Raw genomic sequence first — 18,468 nt, forward strand, 5'->3', positions numbered from 1 at the left:
CAATCAAAATATAAAGTTGCTATCATATGATCCCTCAATGAAACCACTGCGCTCGTGAATGAGTAAAGACATCACCACAATTCTCCCTCCCCATGCCCCTTGTTCTATTTTAGTCAATAACTAGCAGTTTCCCCAGGCTCAGTCCCCAGGTCCCACCAGAAACCCCAACTGTCTCTCAGTTCCCCTCTCCTCTGTAGTACTCTTCATAGTAAAGAGGAGACAGGACTCACTTATACCTAGGCTTGGAAGGATTAGATTTTTATCAGTAAATGTTGGTAAACATCAATGATGTCACCAGACTCACAAACTGACTGTCACCATGATAGTCGAAATTTACAAATAGGCAAAGTAAGAAACATGCCCCTTGATAACTTATTAGAGTCTAAGTCCCATGACTTAGACTTATGAATTAGGTTTGTTATGAATGGACTAGCAAATGAATAGTAAAAACAGGCATGATTTTTTGATTTAAGGAGATCTATTTTGTATATTTTGACAGGTGATGTTGACAATTTGTGTTTTAATGTTTTATAAAGCTTTAAGTTTTTGAATTGCAACATCTACTGTCATTAAGAAATTCTCAACCTCCCAATGTTATGCAAATGTGAAAATTTAAATAAATAAAAACAAAAAAAAATTCTTAAATAAACATTGTATCTGCCAATTATCAAAAAATAAAAAAATGAATTCTGCCAAACTGACTTATACTGGACACAACAAGGATTTTCCCCATAATACTAGAAAACAAGGAGCCTTAGCTAAACTGAAAGATAATTTCTTTAAAACAGATCAAAAGAAACACTTAAAAAAAGATACAACACATCGTTAACACATGGAACTCACTGCTCCAGGATAATATACAATCATAGCAAATAGCTTACAAAAGACCCAAAGTAAGGAATAAGAACAGAATCAGAAGTGACACTAAGATACAGATTAAATGATACCAGTGCTTCTTCTTGTATCCCAAAGGATTTCCAAAAAATTGGTCTTGTGCCACCTTGCTGGCCTCTCCACAACATACAATGGCAGCTGAAAAGGATGTTGCAAAACCCTCCTGACAACTTTCTTCTGCTTGCTTTCTACCCCAGAAAAATATATTCCAGTTTCATCCTCCTGGCCCCACTCTACTGTGATCCCACTCCCCTACCAATTCTCCAAACACTAGTGTTACCCCAAGGCAGACAAGACAAGACTTTTCAATAAAAAAAACAAATCCCAGGCAAAATAAAAAATTGCTTCTGGGAAAATAAGTCCCCACCTATCACAAAGCAGGGCACAAGCCCGTATTCTTTTCCTTGCACGTCTCCTTTGAATGCAACAAGTTGTATGTAACAACTTGGGCAGTAAATATGTCCTGAGCCAAAGTTTTCATAATGCCTCATTAATTTTGGGTGCTCGACCCAAGATATTCAAGGACCTGATTTTCAAAGGTGCTGAACATCCGTAGCTACCATCTATTTCAGCTGGAGCTGTAGGTGCTCCAGGCTGCTGTAAATTAGGTCCTTAGGGGGCAGATTTTTGGTCCACGGGTCTCCATCAATGGGATCAGGTACCTAACTGCTATTTGTGCCTTTGCAAATCTCACAGGTTTGCTGTGAAGGTGCTTCGCAGTGGGCACCCCAAATTAGTGAGGCACTTGTGAACATTTGGTTGTAAAGTCTTCTAGCCAAAGGACTGCTTCGATTCACAAAAACACCATTTAAAAACTAGAGTTCCTTGCATGTTAAATCATCAGTAGACCAAAATTCTGCCACACGACTAGGAAATTCAATGCCAAATTCAGTTCATCCATTGCTTCCTTAGTGCTTATGTTCAGAGCCAGGCTTTTCACTAGCTCAGCACTCTGAGGAAGATTATGGTTTACATAGATTTCTCATTCGCATCCACTAAAAATTCTCCATTCTGTTTTGGATCATTTCTGAAGGGTTGTTGCACTGCTCGGACTCCCCATGCCTCACACACGCAGCATGCTAGGAGTCAGGCCCCAAAAACCATAAGACTGGTGTAAAAACCTTTGGGATTCTTCTTTGCCTTCCGGTTTCTGAGCCTTTAGGAAACACTCATGTCCTATTTTCAAGCTTTTCTCTAAAAACCCAAGGACTAGAGAATTACTCTTTAAGCTGAAATTCTCAGGTAATCATGTGACTCCATTAGCTGGGGCTTTATGAAAAGTACCAAAGAGCATGAATGATGGCAACACTGGCCTATATGCTAAGCCCAATCCATTAACATGACCTCCAAACACTTCCCCTGTATTGGCATGTGCTGCTTTTAGTTCTTTCTGGGCCTGTTCATACTCCTTTCACCCCCATCCCATTCCAAGCTTTCCATGTATGTCACTAGCACTGAGTTTGTTTGTCTTGTTTCTAACAAATATCACTCCAAGCACTCTCTGTGTTCTCTGCGTCAACTCAATGCTGCTGATGGCTTCTTTCTGTTTGGTGCAGACTCTGACTACGTGCACCTTGCCAGAGGCTCTCCAATTTGGGATAGCTCTCCGGGGACGTCCCTGAAGTCAGCGCTGATTCTTCACTTGCTTGCCGTTTCATTATATTTTTGGCCAGTAATGCTACCTGTCTTCCTTCTCAAGTTAGAGGAAGCTTTCTATTCCTCTAACTTCTACTGTAGTTTTCTACTGTAGAGTACAACAGCCCCCGGTCCTGATAATCCTGTTTTATCTGAGCCATCAGCACAAGATGTGCGGGGACCAGTGTTTCAATGGATGCTTGCTTCCTCCAACCATTCGGGGGGTGGGAGAGGAGACAGATGCCAGAGGTGGGAGGGATGGCAGTAGTGATAATAAGAGCTGTGGGAAGGTTACATGGGATCAGAAGCTAGGGCAGCAGGAGCTGGGCTGGTGATACAGAGGATCAGGAGTTGAGTGTAGGGGACAAGGATCTTGGGGGGATGGTAAGGAGAAAGATTCCACAGATGCAAGACGTGGGTTGTAGTAGGGGAGCAGGAGCACAGCTGAAAGTGAAGGAGTTGGGTTGATGGATGTAGCAGGGCTGGTACAATGGGACAGCAGAAGGTGGGTGTGGGAGGACCAGGATAGTACATGTCCTAAGGGACTCGTGTGTGTGTGCGTATGTGTGCGCACACGCAAGTGTGCTTGTGGACTCTAGAGATTTACAAACTGGCATTATAGTCGGGGGGCGGGAGAGGGATGTATGTCAGGGATGGTGCTGGAAGGAGGTATTTCAATGATTGATTCTGCCCAGAAAGTGGCACCCCTTAGGTATTTCTTGCACTGAGAAGATTGGTAAGCACAGCTCTGCTAATCCAGAGTATGAAAAAGCCTTTCTCAGCTGGGATGGCAGTTCCTAGTATTGTCAACTTTTGTGATTTCATCAGGGTCTCACCATATTTTTTCTTAAAGCCCCAGCTCTTGGAGTCATGTGACTGCATGAGGACCTCCTCAGCATTCATTTAAGAAAGTAACAAACAAGTACATTTCTAGTGTTCACGATTATGAATAAAAACTGGAAAACATGAACCTTAAAAGTTCAGAAACCAGAAGGCAAATAAAAAGAACCCAATATTTATTATTTTTTAAAATCTCATTATTTTTATTCCAATCTCATGATTTTAGGGCCTGACACATGCTCTTTGAATGCTTGGAATTGGCAGTACTGGGTTCCCAATGTTCCAGGGCATAAGCCGACCACCACATTCCCCCACTATGATATCTTTCAGCACATCCAGGTGCATTCTGGAGCTTTTACACCTCTCTCTGCAGCCTTTAGCCATGGGCAAAATTAGAGGCACAATATCAACCTAGATGGACAGGTTGCAAAATACCTTAATGTTCTGGTAAGGCAAGTGGTGCAATAAGGGGCCTGTCAGACCTCAGCTCACTTCTGACTGGTGTCCTGCCAGCTGCTGTGACTAAACAGACTAAACATGGGACTTCAGTCGGCTAATATGGGTGCTTCTGGATTTCCACTACAATAGCTCAACTCCCTCACAGAGCTAAAGGGTGACGCCAAACTGATAAGGCATCTGTCAATTCCCCCTTAATTACATGCACAATGGAGAATGTAAAGAGAGGCTGAGTTTTCTGCTCAGCGTCATGTCTTTTCCCCCTTCCGCTGAATGGAAACACATGTTATTGGATGCAAATCTATCTGTGTAAAAGAATCATGGCTATTTCCCAACTGAAGGATAGGAAAGTCACTGCTGGACACTGACTCACAGCAGCAAGGCAGCCTGGCCTTAAGAGCCAAGCGCTCCAGTTATATTTTCCAGCCTCTCAGTCCCGTCTCCAGGAAGGGAGCCTGGATGTTTGGTTTTTGTTTCTTCCTCCCATTTCCTCCATCCATCCACAGCAACTGCTCTTTAGCTGAGGAAGTTTAACAAGCTCCATCTCCCATCTCTTAAGCAGGGGTAACAGCGGAGGAACTCTGTCCAGATTCCACAATAGGTCATCACCCTTAGCAAAGCACACTCAGGAGATGCAGGCTGAGAAGTCAGACGGTCAGTGTGTTTCTGAGGCTGCAGAACGGGAACATGGCACTCTGTTAAGAACTAAGCCTTCCTTGTCAGATAGATTCATGCCTTAGACTTTTCACTTCTGGAAACTTAGCTGCAAAACCTTGGCTAGGCCATAAGTGAAATGAGTTTGCCATGTCTTACACCATTCCTATTGTGTGTTTGTGTGCATCACAAAACCCTTTTGTGCTTTGATACAATTCGTAATGATCAGATATTTCTGCTCAAGCAGAGCCCAGGGTGAAACAGCAGAGGTGTGCATTAGCAGAGCAGTTGGGTTGTCAGGCCTGAGTGGCGATGACAAAGTTCTTTTGTGGGCCCTGGATAAGAATAGGAGCAATGCTGCTGGTCAGGATTGAGATGCATTGGCAGAACTATACGTGGGAAGCTTGCAGTGCACCTCCTTGCAGCATTTCTGGCTCTAACCGGCATTTTTAGCTTGCCACAAAAACACCAAACCCACCCATAAAATTAAAAAAGGAATCAGTCAATGCTACTCGGCATCACCCTTTACAGAGCAGATGAAGCACAGTTTAATTTAAAAAAGAAATCTTTTTGCAGATACAGATTAACTCAGCTGCTACTCTGAAACCAGTTTAATTTCAGATTCTCTCAGCTGATACTATCCATTAGTGCATTGACTGCTCAGATATGCAGCCCTTTGCCATGCTGACGGGCACATGATAAGACCCTAAAGGGAAATTTGCCAGTCTCCTTCAATATTTCACACCTGTAAGGTCTCCCTTTAGCCCTGTGATACGTGCACTGGGGTCTCTTGTCACTGGTTGGGGAATCTCTTCTCTTATAAACCAACTGCAATGGAGGGCAGACAGGACAACATTTTAACTTAAGCTTGAATAGAGACTGGGAGTGGTTGAGTCATTATAAAAAGTAACCTATTTCCCCTTGTTTATTCCACCCCCCCACCCCCCAGACGTTCTTGTTAAACCCTGGATTTGTGCTGGAAATGGCCCACCTTGATTATCATACACATTGTAAGGAGAGTGATCGCTTTAGATAAGCTATTACCAGCAGGAGAGTGGGGGGGGGGGGGCAGGAGAGAAAAACTTTTGTAGTGTTAAACACCCATTTTTTCATGGTGTGTGTGTATAAAAACATCCTCACTTTTTTTTTTCATGGTCTGTGTGTATAAAAACATCCTCACTGTATTTTCCACTTTATGCATCCGATGAAGTGAGCTATAGCTCACAAAGCTTATGCTCAAATAAATTGGTTAGTCTCTAAGGTGTCAAAAGTACTCCTTTTCTTTTTGCGAATACAGACTAACACGGCTGTTACTCTGAAACCATTTTATCTTCAGACATTCAAAATACATAGTGACACCCCCCGCCCCCCCAGGCATGATTTGATGGAAACACCAATGGGAAAGCTTTTACAGTGTGGTCATGGTGGGTGAGGTGGGTGCATCTGAGGATAAAGTCCAAAGCTCTTAGGAGTGCAGAAAAAAAGTATTTGAAAAGCAATGGCAACTGCAGAAAGGATGATACTATAAATAGGGAATTCTGTTACCATGATGATGTAAAGGCCAAGAGACGACACACAGAACTGCAAGAACTTGGAGACCTTGGAGAAAAATCACCTTTTGTTTCCTTCAAATGTGACCAGACTTTGAGGAGAGTCACTCATAGCTTCTGTTTGTTGTGGGATTAAATCCATAGTGTGTGCTGAATACCCTCACTGAAATGGTACAATTGGATTATAGCTACCTATTTTGTATTGTTTTTATGTTTTGTAGTCTCTCTGAAATTAGACGTGGGCAAGACCAATTGGGTCACTAGCCCATTCTCCAGCTAGAGAAGGATTGTTCCCTTCACTGTATTCTCAAGTGCTTTGTCTAGTCTGTCCCAGGCAATCAGGTTTGCTCCTCTTTCTTTAGGAGATGATTCCACAGCTCAACTTCATTTTTAAGATATTAACCCTCATATTCAGGGCTTGATTCTTCAACCACTTATACATTGCAACTCCACTGACTTCAGTGGAGTCATTCCTGATTTATAACAAGGAACAGAAGGAGAAAAACAGGCTCCCAGCTCAGACCACATTTTCATGTACTCTGTTTCACTCTGCTACTCTGTTATATCTTCTTGTATCTGCCACGCCTAAACAAATCTTTTCCATCACGCTGATAATTATTCCTTTTTATGGGTCAATTAGCTTCACTCCACCTAATGAGCTGAATTCATGCCTGTTATCACGCCTCTGAAACGTATGGAGTGACATCAGGGATAAATTTGTCCCATTAAATTCTTTTAATCTTTCCTCAGATCAATATCTCTAACCCTTTAATCACATTTGCTGCTCTTCTTGGAATTCTCTGCAATTTGTCAAGATCTCTCTAGTACTGAGGCACTCACAACTGAATGCCATACCAAAAGGAAAACCATATCCCCACTTTGGCTTGAAGCCCAAAATCTCACTGGACTTTTTGCACACCATATCACTGCGGAAGGTTGTAAGCAGTTTGCTCTCCACCATCATCCATAAGATTTCCTTGGCATTAGTGTCTTCTACATACACAACATCTGTATTTTGGATTATTTTCCCCTGTTGTCCTTGCATTTTTCCAAGTTGAATCTCATTTTGCTGTTTCTTGCCCATATTTCTTACCTCTCTATATCCCTCTGTATCATTACCCTCCTTCCTTGGTGTTCATAACACATCCCAGTTTACTGTCATCTGCAAATGTAATTAATGTACTATTTATCTCTCTTCCAGCTCATTAATAACAGTTTAAAACAAAACTGCCTCTAGCACTGATGCCTGCAGTTTTCCACTGGACACCTCCCCTAGCTCATTACTTCGTCATGTTGTTATTCTTTTCAGCCAGTTCTCACTGAGCCACGTATCCAAGCCAATGTCACCGTGCTAGTATTCAAGCCAATATGATCCAACTTTTCCAGTAAGATTTCCTGAGGCACTGCACACACCTCTCCTGACCTTCGCTTGAGGTAAATCAAACCACACTACAATTATGTGAAAGACAATGGACAATGGAAATTTAGGATGGCAGTGGGGTTGGAGCAAAGGGCCAGGAGTTTCTCCCAGGAGCTAGGACACCCCATTCAAGTCTAGGCAATGCTGGGGTCGTTCCCTTTTAATGTTTTGGGTTTGTCCCAGTCAAAGGAAAATGTCATGGCAGCATTGTACAGTGGGTAATGCACGGAACTAGACATCAGGAGATTGGGTTCCATTCTGACTCTGCCACTTACTTCCTGTGATTTTGGGGAATTTGCTTAGCCAGCCATGCCTCAGTTTAGCCTTCTGTAAAATGGGCAATAATGGCACCTTTGTACAGTGTTCTGAGATCTAGAAATTATAGGTGCTAACATGTTTTCTCACTCCATGCCCCTTTTGCGTTCTCCTCTTCCCCTAAATTAAACCCCTTCCAACTCTGTTGTATTTCTGAACAGGGTATGTGAGTAGAAACCCCAGCATCACCAATTTTAGATCTGATATGATTGCACAGGGGGATAGCAACTGCCACAAGAACGCTCTGTGGGTTCCCAAGAGGTTTGGGTATATTCAAGATGATTCCCTTGGTGGTGTGGGACTGAAACCAAACAGTAAAGGGGAAACTCCACTAATGGGAAAAACACAGAAGCCAAACCCCAAGGCCAGTTCTCCAGGAAACCAAACCCCCACCCCAGATAATCAACTTGGTGGTGTCTCTGTGTGCAACACTGACCTCTACAGGAGGCAGACTGGAGCTGACTTTACAGTTAATGGAGGGCTTGTTCCCTCCCTTCTGTCTTGCTCTTCCTACTCTCCTCTCAGCTCACCTAAGCTGCATGTGATCCTCCAATCAATGCCCCAATCTGTGAATCCTCAGTGCAAGGCCAGGAACCGCTCAGTTCTGCTTCTACAAGGCTGGGTCTGCCCCTGTGACACATCTAATCTGTGCCGTGCCTGCAGTACATGAATCAGTGCAAAGAGGAGAGTGGAATAGTGTTGATCAGAGGCCCTGCAGTTGTGGGAGCTGCATTGCCTCAATGCAGGCAGCTGTACAGGAACATGGACATTTTGGGGCAGGGAGCATACTCTTACTGTCCCAGAAAACAGGCCAGAACACCACTCCAGACATTGCCTTGCAGGAAGAGACAGACTGAGTGGAGCTGGCATGGGACAGGTAGGAAGGCAGCCATTATAGGACTGGCTCTGCAAGAGGAGAGAAGTGTTGTTAGTCAGTGGGGCAAGGAAGATCCTGAGCAACTAACTAGGGCTCCTCTGTATCTTGTCACAAGGCCTGGCTCTTGACAGATGCTTGCCTGCCGGCAAGACCAAGTGTGCAGAGGGAACTTAAGCCCTCCCCAAGCCCTGATCAGCACTGCCAGACTGTATCAGCTATCCACAAACAGGGGAGTTCCATCTACTAGCTGCATCAGGAGAGCTGCTCAGAAAGCTCAGTAGGTATCCCCCTCTGGGCCGTAAGTGCTATCCCTGATTCTCCATGCAGTTTGACAATCCTGGTGTCTGTCTGAATGGTACTGCACATGCTGCCCAATCTCACCTGGGCACTTGCAGTAACTTCAACTGCAAGCAGTAAGCCCAGCAAGAGAGAGGCCAGGGATGGGCCTAAGGAACTGCCCCTTGTGCATGGGAAAGGTTCCATCGTGGGATTTGCACTGCAGCTTCCTAACACATCCCATCTTCCTCTAGTAAAGCAAAATGACAGCGGGCGCAGACAGCTGGTACTTCAGAACCCATCCAGCTCTCTCCTGCTGACAGCTCTCCTCCCACTTGCCTCTTGCTGTTTCTAATGCTCCCTGGTGTTGTGTGATAGATCATTGGACCCTGGGAGGGTCCGATTAATGGGCTCAGTGAGAAACTGTGAGATGTGTGGGATTTCTCCAATTTCTAATTAAAAGCATCCAGGATTGGGAGTCCCAAATGCAGATGTGGAGGGAGTCAGTCTTAGGAAGGGACTCTTCTGTGCATTCCTCAACCATCTGGGCACAATGAAACTGAAATATTGGAGTGGTTTTGCTTAGAGATTGACTGGTTGCCTCAGTGGATGTTTAGCGAAAACGAAGGCCAACGTTGGATGCATCTGCCTTTCTGAAAGATGATCTCATCCCCATCCCACAGACAAGGAATCTTGAACTGGGTGGTAGCTGGCTCCTGAAACAGCTTTGCAGATTTCTGTAAGGTTTCTTCGCTTTCCCAGGCCATAGGTCAAGAAGCACCATTTGCCCATCCTAAACCATTTGCTTCATGTTTAACCTAATGTACACAAGGGACACATCTAGCAACTGGAAATCCATCCATTGGTAGACCATCCCTTTGCACCCATGCCTTTCCTGCCCTCTGTAAAGTGATCACCTCCCTGGGTGTTGAATTTTTTGGGCACGTTTTGGCTTTCATGGAACTTTTTACTGTTCCACAGAATATTTCCCTTGCTGCCTTCTCCTACTTAATTAAAACCATTGTTTTTCTGGGGAAATGTAATTGAAAGAACATGTATTTCTACCTCTTCTTTGGAAGAAATAAAGAGCCTTCATACTTGTGCTGTTCTAGTACAACTAGGGGAATACAATAAAATCACAGCAGGACCCAAAATAAAGCCTTATATTCAGACACTGATGTACATATAGCCAAAACGTTGTGATGCTTGAAATCCAGCTCCATAGTTTGCACTTGATTCTAATCTCTAAGTCAACAATTGCAGACACTCTTTCTTTGTAACTGCAGGGCAAGGACATAGTCAGTTGCAGGTTTTTTATAGCTGGGGAAATCAGTACAAACAGCAAGAAATTTGTTTATCAAGGAAGATACAAGTATGGGAGATGGCAGAATGTATAAATGGGTTTGGATTTCAAATACCCACAAAGTTCTGGGGTATTCAGAGTATTCTGGGTTTTAGTTCAAAGCCTATCTTTAACAAGCATTTGCAAATACTTTGACTTTGTTCAGTTATTTTTCAGTAACAAAATGTATGTGCAACATTGTCCTCTACTGGATGCAATCAGAATTGCTCAACTATGTGTCATAACCCTACACTGTTAACAATGACTCACCTCTAGCTCAAGTGGCTAGGGCCTGCAATTTTGGAGCAGGAGAATTTTAGTTTCTCTCTACTGCTGCTGTGAAGTTCTGAATCATGAATCACCAAGTTCCTAGATTACATGGATTTGATCTTTCAGCTCTAAGGACTGCACTTCAAGATACTTTACAGACTGTGTAATGTACACCAATATATTGAGGGCTGATGGGCTCTTTCGGAGATGCAGCTGTCTCTGCAGTGTCAACACAACACAATGGTTTAGATCAGGAACTGAATGATGATTTATCCAGTTCAGACAACAAGTGAGAATTTAGGTGGGAAGAGTGCATTAATCTGAGTTGGACTTAGCCCAGACATCAGACACCAAGACTAATTCCTAGTGGAAAGAGCACTGGACTAGGACTCAAGAGACCTCAGGACTTTTACTTATATAGGTGCCTATTACCCCCCCGTTCCCTGTCCTGATTTTTCACACCTGCTATCTGGTCACTCTAGAGCTAGGTGTCCATTATTCTTCTCATTGAAATGTACCATGAGATCTTGAATAACCACAAATGATTAGGAGCCAGTCCTGGTTTATCATCTCACCCAATACCCAGCATCTTGGCAGCAGCACAGCACACCCTAACACCATACTGGGATATTGATTCAGTACTGACTCAGAGGAAACAGCAGACCTATTTCAGACCTATTGATTCACTGAAGCCACTTCCTGATGTAGCTGGGTTTCTGATAACTTTCATCCAACTACTGATTCAGATTACACCTGCTCCAAGGCCAAGAGAGGAACAATCACAGGTTGGTGTGTAAACTGTTGGCAGAACATAGAGAACTTTCTTCAAGCAGCAGCCACACATATAATGTGTGCGCACATTAGTGCACTTTATAATAACCTACAAAAATGTTGTTACAATTGGACTTGTTGTTTTAAAATAAATGTCACCTCATTTACTATTCCTATTCTTTTAACTCCTCGCTGGAGCTGGTGTTATTGGAAAAGGCCATTTCTTTCTCTGTCCTCAGACTCTCTCTATGGGATTATTCTCCCCAAAGTTGCTATGTGATATGTATAAGATTGAGATGAGAGCTGTTCACAGGACAAAGAAAAGATCTGAGTGGTAGAAAAAGTGAGAATATGTGAGGGACTGTGTACAAGAAACCGTCCAAGCGAGTTATAGTTTAGGTGCCGGGCTCCCACATTGTACTATGTCTCCTACGATGCACAACAACCTCCTCCCACTTGGGTGGGTAGAGGTGGTCACATCATGGGAGTTCCTGGCCCATAAAGCTGAGTCCATAAAGAAGAATGGCGACATGAGGAAGCTGAACTACAACTCTCATGAGGTGTCACAGCAGCATATTGAAATCAAAATATTTCAGTTTTCTGCTGAACTATTTTAGTTTTGGGACATCTCGATTTTTTGATGAGAAAAGAAAATTTGTCTATGCAAAGCAGACACTTGAGAAAAACTTTGTTTAGTTAAAATCCAAGTTTCCACCAATACATTTTAGATGAAAACTTTCCTATCAGCCCTAGTATTTATACCATGCTCATCATTATGGTATCCAAATGCCCAGTGAGTGATATTTACCAGCCTTCGTATTCATCCTGGACACAGGACTGTTGGAAAGAACTTGCACCCTGGCATGGATAGCTCGGGCACTGACTTCTGATAACTATGCTTCAGGTTTTAGCTCTCTTTAGAATGTGATTGCAGGATTCTCTGAGGCAAACACAGGCTGTATGCAGCAAAATCAGAAAATTAACTTTTGTTTTACAATCAAAATCTATGATTTAACAAGACAGATTTTTCTGTCACACCTGCAGGAGAAAGGGCCTGATTCTGCTCTCATTGTCTTCAGGCTGAGAAGACCCTAACTGGTTTCTCTGAAGCACTACCAATTTCTCAGAATACTGTAGAATAGGTAAAGCTGGGCCAACCCAATCCCCCTCTGTAAAATGAGGAAAATAATACTCCCTACTGTATGGGGTGTTGCCAGGATTTACTTACTTACTTACTTAATTAAATAAATAATTAATGGTATTAAAGTGCTTTGAGACCCCCAATGAAAGGCCCTATATTAGTAGAGATGTGCAAATAACAGATTTTCCAGTTCACTGGCAATTATGAAAAATTGTGGACAATAATTAATTTCAGGTCAAACCAAAAATTAATTTTTTTTGAAATTTTCAATGAATTGAAAAGTCAGAAAAAAATGTGTTTTGGGTCAAATAAAACAATGTTTTGGTTTGGTTTCAATCTCAAAATGAAAAGTCATTTTGAACAGAAAAGTTTCATCTAGAAAATGTTGAAACAAAATATTTCAACTTTTTGCAGAATTTTCTTTGTTTTTTCTACATGAACAAGTCATCCAAACCGACATGAATTCACAAACTGTTTCAGTGTATGCAAATCTGCATTTTTCAGCAGAAAAAAGTTTTGGTTTAAAAATTTTGTCCAGCTCCATGTGTAAGTGCAAAAATGTCATGATTATCATGGTAAACCCACAGGTAAAAATCTGCTGTGGTCTCAGTGAGTCTTCTTGTAAATTATTGACAATGGAAATACAAAAACTTGAAACTGAAGTTATAAAATACTTGTGACAAAAAAAATAGCCTCATTTTCTTTCAAGCTACCTCCTTTCTTCGGGTCTATCTGATAGTTGAGTTTGGGATTTTATCACATATTAAACATGTGTGGTGGCACACAATTGGGTTCTCTAAAAGGAATAATTACAGCAAGACTTTACTTTGTTGGTAGTCTTTGTCAGCCCCTACTAAAGAGTTGTAGCCTTCTCCCTTGCAGCCCCAGTGATCTTCCTGCCTGAGCCTTCAGTGAAGTTGTTGTTATCCTCCATTTATGGACATTACAACCAGTCGCCAAGGAAATCATGACTTCACGGCAGAACCGTGTAACAGGATGGGATGAGAATCCTGGAATAAATATAATTGGGCCAAATGTTTCTTCTCTTCTTCCTCTAACAGCAGGGAGCAGAAATTAGTGGAGCCGCAGTGTTGGGTAAGGAAGAGATACATGAAAGAGGTGACTCTCCTACAAACCCATGAGCTGAGAGGGGAAGCACACTGCCGTACAAATGGAACATCACTTCCAATTGCACCTCTCCATTTCTTCTTCCCTCCTTCCTGCCCTCCCCAATGCAACTCTGCCTCTGCAGAGGCAAAACTGAAAGTCAACAGTGAAGTAGTGTACCATGTGAGAGCTGGATACGATGCACCACTGTTATTTCCTTTGGCTAAAGCAGAGTCCAGTTTACAAGGTAATAATCTCAGCGAGCATCACCAGGACATAATTTCAGAGGACGTTGTCAGAAAAGTCAGGGGTTAGAAAGAGATGCTATTTCACTTTGTTATGGTAAATTAAATGGCTTATTACAATTCCATTAGCTGAAAAGCAGGGCTGAACTTGGAACAATTGATGGAGGCTCTGATCTCAAGGGACATTATTTATAAGGACCAGTGTTGAGCAAGATGTGTGCTCAAATTTATTGTCAATCGAAAACAAAAAGCCAATGGCAGGCTTCGGGTTGTGTGTACACGTGAAAATTCTCAGCCAAGAGGGGAACCATGGACCTGATCTGGGCTCCCCCAAATCACATTAAATTCTATAGATGTTCTACGAGGGCTCTGCATGCTGGACCATGATGGCATGTCCTTGCATCAGGGAGTGTGGTCACCGTATTTATAATACGCCTTAAACACACCTCTCTGGCTTGGATTGCTCATGCAGTAGGACAACAGTGTAACAGCAGCAATTTAATGTGGCAGATTTCTCAGGCCCTGTAGTTCGACTACACTTTATTAAAACGTGATGGGGAAGGAAGAGGAGTTCCTCTTGTTAAACCTTTATCTGGGAGCCAGAACTGTAACAGCCAGGTGATATGCAGTAAGATGTAATTTCATGATGCAGTTCTAATGCAGTTATTTCACTAACGCTTAGCACAGCAACTCTCATGGTGTGTTGTTAAAAAAAGCAGCCATTTGTTGACATTGTGCGTCCAAGAATCTGTTCACAACAACTAAATGTAAGTGAGAGCATTAAAAGCAGTGCACTTGCACAGAGTCTCCATCTTTGCCCCCACCCCCTCTGACCACCAGGAAAAAGAAAAGAAAACAAAACTGACAGGTTGCAATTCTGTTCAGGGGCCCCCAATTTCCATAATGCAGAGGGCCCCAAAATTCTTTATCTGGCCCTGATTAGGAGAAGCAATTTGGCCTAGGGTCTTGTGACCAGGACTATGAACTGGGAACTTCTGTAATCCAGTTCTGTTTGTGATTGCCTATATGGCCTTGGGCAAGTCACTTAATGTCTGTCTGATTTCTTACATGTAAAATCATTATTAGAAAAAAATCAATTTGTACTGAGAAATAACCATTTTAGGTGCTGATCCTGAAATGAGCTCTACACAAGCAACCCCTTGTGGCTCCAAAGACAGGACTGGGGCCATGTTGCGACCTTGTGCCCTCTAATAGTGGGAGATGTAGTTGTAGGTCGCATGCTGGCTCCTAGTCATGTGCTCCACAGGAAACTGTATATAAGTCTTCCTGCCTCCTTAGGCAGAGATGCAGATAGGAGAGACCCAGGCTTAGGGAACAGACTCAACTGTGTGTGCCTGCCAGGTGGAATGCCTGAGAAGAAGAAACCTGCCGTGAGCAGGAGCCAGCTGGAGAGGGTGGGGAAGCCCTGGGACAAGGACCTAGACAAGACCCTGAGGGATAGTGAGGCTCTTTTGAATCTTTGTTTCTATATTAATAAAGAAAAGAATTGAGGAAAGTCTGCAGACAGGCTGCTCCAGCATCTCGACTGCTGCTCAGAGTTTCCCAGAGCAGGGGCAGCTTGAAATTAACAATACACTGGCCAGTTTCACTGTCACTATTCAGAATCTTATGGGCAACTGTGAAACTGACAAGAATAATGTTAATTTTATTCCTGCCTTGATAAAGCTATGAGCAGCAGCTGCAGCAGACACTTGGGAAGAGACAGAGGAACCAAGAAACAAAGGCTAAAGGACTTGGGATAGAGTAGTGGAGATATCTCAGAACATTCTCTCTGCAGGGAAGGAAGAAGAGAGCAAACGCTCCTTTCCAGCAAAAAGGAAGAGGTGGTTCAAATGTATTGGATACCTGCTAGGAAGAGACTGATATGAACAATGGAGTCAATCAGCAGAGACTAAGGCTAGTGCCCCTGAAAGAATGCCCAGCACCTTCCCAACAGCTAGGGCTGTGGGGAGGGCTGGGCTTCTCACCAGGGCTCCTCCTTTCATTTTGCTGGGGAGCCTCTCAACCTAGTCAGCCTTCGGTCACTTTAAGTTCTCTGGTTCTTAAATATATGTTGAATACATCAAGCCTGGCATTCTATGTTCCAACTTGAGCATATGTAAACTTCCCAAATACCAATTGTACTTCTTAATTCTTAAAGATTTATTGTGCAGCAAAATGAATTTTCCCCATTTTCTTTAAAAGCACACTTTACTTTTTCTGCCCATGTTGCAAAGAATCGTTACTGACTGGCCCAGCCCAGAGTATAAAAAGGTAAACACTTCTGACTATTATAATAATTTATTATAAGATTCAACCCCAAGTGTTGTCACTGACCTACAGGAATAATAATAGTCAGTCTCATGATCAAATCACTTTACAAAAGAGGAGCCTGATTATGATAACATTTGCATCAAGTGTAAATTAGCAGTAAGCCCATCGAAGTTAATGAAGGTGAACGGGTGTTCAGTGATCTTACTGCCAATTTACATAGGATCAAAGCCAAGGAAGTGAACATTTTTCAACCTCTGACAAAATCTCTATGTTGCTGAGCCTAGAGGAAATTCTATTTAATACTATATAGGGCAATATTTGAGTTTAGACCTAGTCTGGAAACTTTGGGCCCAATGCCAATCTCATTGACAGCTCTTTTACACCAGTGTTACATCACTAGTTTGAGTGGAATTACTCCTCATTACACCAGTATAAGTGAGAAGAATGAAGCTCTTTTGCTTTAGATAACACTCAGACTTAGATTTGAATTTAATCCCTTTTGAAAAAGCAAGAGATTTCCTTTCATGACCAGCCCTGGTAAAAGTTGGCAGCTTTTCTTCTGATGTGCAACTTTACCATCCTTGGTAACTTAGTGGACCTTTTAAGTCAATAACTCCAAGAAATGCTGACATCCTGTTTCTTAGACAGGGGCTTTGTACTGTACAAACTGACAGCAAAAGGCTTTTCTTTCTCTCCCTCTTTTTCTAAAGAAACACAGGAGAATGCTGTAGATCCTCCTCTTGGTTAACCACAGATTCCATGAAAAAGATTAAAGTTACAGTATGCACTGTCTGCAGTTCCTCTGAGTAAGAGATTTCCATTGCAAATTATTATCCATCATATTGGTGCATAATAATTATACTGTATCCATTTGGTCTCTGCAGTCAAGACCTGGAGAGGAACAAATGTCTGAGGAGTGACAGTATTTATCTACTGCTCTTCTTGGCTCCCAGTCTGAGCATCTTTTTTGAACTCTGAACCCTCCGACTTCCAAGAACTACAAAGGCACCATCAGAAACACAAAACAAAACAGTGTTTAACTTCTGTCAGTCTTCTAAAAGCCAGAAATTTCAGAAAAGAGCAAATACAGAACTGATCTGCTTAGCTTGTGCTAAAAAGTAGACTATGTTTTTTTTCCAGTATTTATTATTTTTAAAATACTACAGTAATTCCAGCAAAGAACCCAAGTCCTGCAGTAACTCTAGAGTAAGCTGTAAAGGTTTGGGCCAAGTACGAGAGTACGCCTTTCAGTAAAAGTAAAAAGTTTAACACTTTGCAGCAACTCTAGGCAACAGTTCATTAGGGCAGGATAATTGCAGCTATGTAACACACACTCTTTATTTAAGATCACATGAAAGCCCTAAAGTGCCTCTAGGTAGCAATTAGCAAAGGGTCATTCGGGTGTTTATATAAGCGTTTCTGTAACGAGGATGGTGGAGTCCTGCCTCTCTTCCCTGCATCCCCGTGATGCCTGCAGCCCAGCATGTCAGTTTCAGAGGCTCCAGGCAGAGACACGGCTGTGGGACAGGAGGGATGGCTCAGCCCCAGCCGCGGGATGCCTGCAGCACTCCCGGTGCCCAGCTTTTCGGATGCCCGCTGGCTGCTGGCACCTTCACGGCGGAGAGGGGCGGACCCAGCCCAGGGAGCTCACCTCACACTCAGCATTTCACATCGCCCAGGATGGCCCCTCCAGGCTGGCTCTGAGGGGGCCCCACCCCATCCCCTGTGCAGAGTAGCCGGGGGGGGGCGCGGACCCCCCCCCCTTACCTTGTCCGGCTGGTGGCCGAGGTTCTGCAGCCGCTCCTTGTCCGAGCCGCTCCGGATCTCCACCCCGGGGGCGGCGGCGGGGGGCTCCCGCGGGGGCTCGGGCGCCGCCGGCTGCGGCTGCCGGCTGCCCCGGGCTCCGCGCTGCCCCACGCTCAGGGCCCCGAAGTCCAGCGTCTTGCTCTCGAAGGCGCCCTCCACGCTGCAGAACATGCCGCCGTACTTCTGCCGGGGGACCTGGGCCGTGGTGCCCGGCCGCGCCAGGTACACGGGCAGCTCGTCCTCCTCCCGGCCCCGCCGGCCGCCGCCGCCGCCCGAGGCCATGGCCGGGATCCGGAGCGGGGAGCCGAGCGCCGCGTCCTGAGGCAGGGGCAGCAGCGAGCGCCGCGCGCGGAGCTGGGGGGGAGGGGGGGTCTGAGGCGCGGGGGGGGGGCTCTGCTGCTGCGGCGCCTCCGCCCCGGCTGGGAGCGGGACACGCGGGCTCAGCAGGGGGCTGGGCAGGGCGCGGGGATTCGGAGCCGCTCGCGGCGGGCTGGGCACGGGGCCGGACACTCACACGAGAAAGGGGCCGGGCCCCTGGCGCGCTCTGGGCACTAGCACTGGCCGGGGCTCCCGCTCGGCAGGCCGGCCGGGCACT

At 44.3% G+C, this 18,468-nt stretch overlaps 1 protein-coding gene across 1 annotated transcript in view; it reads right to left on the minus strand.

Moving 5' to 3' along the window:
- The window catches only part of DPYSL3 (dihydropyrimidinase like 3), a 72,216-nt gene extending 53,993 nt beyond the window's left edge, over nucleotides 1–18,223 (minus strand). Inside the window, exon 1 of the mRNA XM_084637533.1 lies at nucleotides 17,835–18,223. Within this exon, the coding sequence (XP_084493659.1) occupies nucleotides 17,835–18,155 (321 nt within the window). The 5' untranslated portion in view covers nucleotides 18,156–18,223. The remainder of the gene's footprint in view (nucleotides 1–17,834) is intronic.
- Nucleotides 18,224–18,468: the final 245 nt, after the last annotated feature.

Source organism: Lepidochelys olivacea (genome assembly GCF_965140295.1).
Source record: "Lepidochelys olivacea isolate rLepOli2 genome assembly, chromosome: 8".
NCBI lineage: Eukaryota > Metazoa > Chordata > Testudines > Cheloniidae > Lepidochelys > Lepidochelys olivacea.